We start from the raw sequence: 3,594 nt of genomic DNA, 5'->3' as shown, positions 1-3,594 counted from the left end.
AAAAAAAAAAAAAAAAAAAAAGAATGTCTCTCTTAGGGTAACTGGTGTGTAGTTTCTTTCCTTCTTTTCGTTTTCTGAGAAGAACACTTTGAACTGAACTGTGGGTTTCAACTCATAGCCCTGTGGGAAATCTTATACAAGGAATCAAGGATGGAGAGACCAGGTGACTTGGAGGCGAAGTTAGATTACGCTCAGGAGAGACTTGTGTTAAGCTAGTAAACCTGAATTTAGTGACTATTCTTTCTACTAAGTATAGTTTGAGAATCCTTTTCTTGTAGCAATACAATTAGCATATTCCACAAAGCAGGCCAAGAGAAGTATTTTGAAGAGTCACTACAGGGGGCAGGTAACAGAAAGAGGAAAAGCTCAAGAGAAGCTTCCTTATTCCTTTTTTATATGTGTTCTCTGAGTGCATGTGGGAAGTCTTTTGTTTGAAGGGGTTTGGGTTTTTTTCACCCCTTTTGCTTCCCCTTCCTCTCCCTCTCGATTTCTTTTCTCCTGAGAAAATCGTATCTTTATTAACTGTCAGATGGTTATCAGAACAGGAAAAGTTCAGAGGCAAAAGAGCCACCCTTCTTTTTCTTTCTTTTGGCTTTTACTTATTAATTCTGTCTTATATTTAGTTAATTTTATACTTACCTTATGTCTCCTATTAGTGTGTATGGTCTTTGAGGGTGGAGACTGTCTTACTCATTTTATCACCTTTAGTAGCCACAGGGCTGCATGTTTTCTGGTTCTGAGACATTTATGAAGTGAGATCACTATGTCAATAAATGCAGAATTTATTTTCTCCAAATGATTTTTCTTTTTTTTTTTCTTTTTTGAAAATCAGCAAGACAGAGTCTCGCTGTCTCACCCAGGCTGGAGTGCAGTGGTGCGATCTTGGCTCACTGCAATCTCCGCCTCCCAGGTTCAAGTAATTCTCCTACCTCAGCCTCCTGAGACTGAGGTACTACAGGCACCCGCCACCACGCCCGGCTAATTTTTGTATTTTTAGTAGAGGTGGGGTTTCACCATATTGGCCAGGCTGGTCTCAAACTCCTGACCTTGTGATCTGCCTGCCTTGGCCTCCCAAAGTGCTGGGATTACAGGCGTGAGCCACCATGCCCGGCACATTTTTCTTTTCTTTCTTTCTTTCTTTTTTTTTTTTTTTTTAAGGTGGAGTCTTACTCTATCGCCCCGGCTGGAGTGCAGTGACACAATCTCAGCTCATTGCAACCTCTGCCTCCCGGGTTCAAGCAATTCTCATGTCTCAGCCTACTGAGTAGCTAGGATTATAGGCGTGTGCCACTATGCTTGGCTAATTTTTGTATTTTTAGTAGAGAAAGGGTTTTACCATGTTGGCCAGGCTGATCTTGAACTCCTGACCTCAGGTGATCCACCCGCCTCAGCCTCCCAAAGTGCTGGAATTACAGGCTTGAGCCACTGTGCCCGGCCCTTATCTTTTCTTTACCACCTGTTATAATCTCATGTATCTGATACACTTGTCCATTTTTATCTTACAGGGATGCTGTTCGGATATTTTATCAATGATAAAAGAGGCTCAAAAGAATGCAATCCAAATTGTACAACAAGCTGTAAAGTATGTGGGGCAGTTAGCAGTTCTGAAAGGGAGCAAGCTGCATTTTCTAGAAAACGGTAACAATAAAGCTGCCAGTGTCCAGGTAATTTAGCAGTGTTAGTTTAGACAGAGTTCATCAAAGGGAATATTAGACTTTTGATAATAGTACAGTACTAAACATGGCAAGTTCTTTTTAAGTTTTCAAAATAGCTTGTACTTTTAGTAGTTTTGTAATAAGATTTAAAACTGTTTGGGCCGGGCATGGTGGCTCATGCCTCTAATCCCAGCACTTTGGGAGGCCGAGGCAGATGTATCATTTGAGGTCAGGAGTTCGAGATCAGCCTGGCCAATAGGCGAAACCCCCATCTCTACTGAAAATACAAAAATTAGGCAGTCATGGTGGCCCACGCCTGTAATCCCAGCTACTCAGGAGGCTGAGGCAGGAGAATCACTTGAACCCAGGAGGCAGAGGTTGCAGTGAGCTGAGATTGTGCTATTTCACTCCAGCTTGGGCGACAAGAGCGAAACCCCGTTTCAGAAAAAAAAAAAAAAAATGTTCCTGTGTTCTAGCAATATAGAGCCCTGCTTAAAGATGATGAACTTTCTTTACAATATGTTATATATGGGATACTAAATTACAGATTTGCTAATTTTATTTCTTTATAGACTACAGACTGTTAGTTCTTATTCTAGCTTTAGTTGAACTTAATAAACTTGGGCTGTATTATAGTCCTAAAGGAAGCAGAAAATATAACTTAATTACTTGATAATTTAAAATATATAAAACCTGAATTTAAATAAAATATATAAAACCTAAATTTTCTAGTTAATGCTTAAATACTTTTTCTAGGAGGAATTCATGGATGCTATTTGTGATGGTGTAGGCTTAGGAATGAAGATTTTATTAGATTCTGGACTTGAAAAAGCAAAAGAACTTCAGCATGAACTCTTAAGGCAGTGTACAAAAAATGAGGTAAGATGAATAAAAGAATATTCCGTATAGTACTAAATAATATATAAAGTTGATTTTTTTCAATCAACAAATTTGATTTCTATAAATTCATGTTTTAATTTGTTTTATTTTTCACTGAAGAGGCCGACATCATGATCTTATGGTGATATTTTCCCAAGTTATTCTTAATTCACTGCAGCCTCTATTGTTAATACTTTGCTTGATCCTATTGCAGCTATTTTCAAGATTCAGTCTGTAAACTCCTAAGCAGAGAGTGGAGTGTGGTAGTGACACCTAGTGTTCGCTTTCTGGTTGTCATTTTCTTCCTTAGCTTTGTTTAGGCCTCGCCTCTTCTAAGAATGGAAACTATTAGTAACATTTATTGATTCAGTATATTGAACTAAATATTTTTCTGGGGCATTCACGTAAGATATTTCATATCAAGATACAGAACCAATAAGCATTTCAGTGATTTCCTAAAATATGTGTCCTCCCATCCTCCAGCTAACTAACATTACTTAGCACCTTAGGAAAGATCTGGGTTTTAATATTAGAAGACATGTATTTGAAACCTGGTTCTATCACTTTCCACTTATCATTTAGCAAGTCACTTAATGCTCTGACCCTATTTCTTTACCTGTCACATGTAATCATACCTACTTCACAGGCTGTAAACTATTTATTGATTAATTTCCTCTGACAGTTACTGGACTAGGTGCTTTACATGTAACAGTGGTAAATCTTAGCCATTTCTTTAATGCATTTGTACTTTGTTAGTAAGAAAAAGCCCTATGAATATCATATTTCATATTCATATCACTTTTCAAGGTGGGAATTTATATTCTTCATTTCATTGAATTGGAGTACTTTGCCTAATTACACAACTATTAAGCCCTGAGCCAGGATTTTATATTCTGCCTGACTCCAAAACTCAACATGCTACGTAAATAAGTTTTTAAAACTATTGTTCATGGATTAGTTTTCTTTATTGACAATTACTGTTAGTGAAGTGGGGATTAGGAAGATAAAAATTCAAATTCTTGGCCGGGCGCGGTGGCTCAAGCCTGTAATCCCAACACTT

The 3,594-nt window shown here is 37.9% G+C and overlaps 1 protein-coding gene and 1 pseudogene across 2 annotated transcripts in view; both read left to right on the top strand.

The window, feature by feature from the left end:
• LOC108545029 (60S ribosomal protein L10-like) overlaps positions 1-216 on the top strand; it is a 1,877-nt pseudogene extending 1,661 nt beyond the window's left edge. The window contains exon 3 of the transcript XR_001890017.1: positions 119-216. The product of XR_001890017.1 is annotated as a 60S ribosomal protein L10-like (transcript). The remainder of the gene's footprint in view (positions 1-118) is intronic.
• The window catches only part of KIF14 (kinesin family member 14), a 69,778-nt gene that overhangs the window by 60,553 nt on the left and 5,631 nt on the right, over positions 1-3,594 (top strand). Inside the window, 2 exon segments of the mRNA XM_017896445.1 lie at positions 1,506-1,664; positions 2,412-2,534. Of these exon segments, the coding sequence (XP_017751934.1) occupies positions 1,506-1,664; positions 2,412-2,534 (282 nt within the window).

This window comes from Rhinopithecus bieti, unplaced genomic scaffold (genome assembly GCF_001698545.2).
Source record: "Rhinopithecus bieti isolate Rb0 unplaced genomic scaffold, ASM169854v2 scaffold_24392, whole genome shotgun sequence".
Lineage (NCBI taxonomy): Eukaryota > Metazoa > Chordata > Mammalia > Primates > Cercopithecidae > Rhinopithecus > Rhinopithecus bieti.
This window is presented reverse-complemented; position numbering and strand designations above follow the sequence as displayed.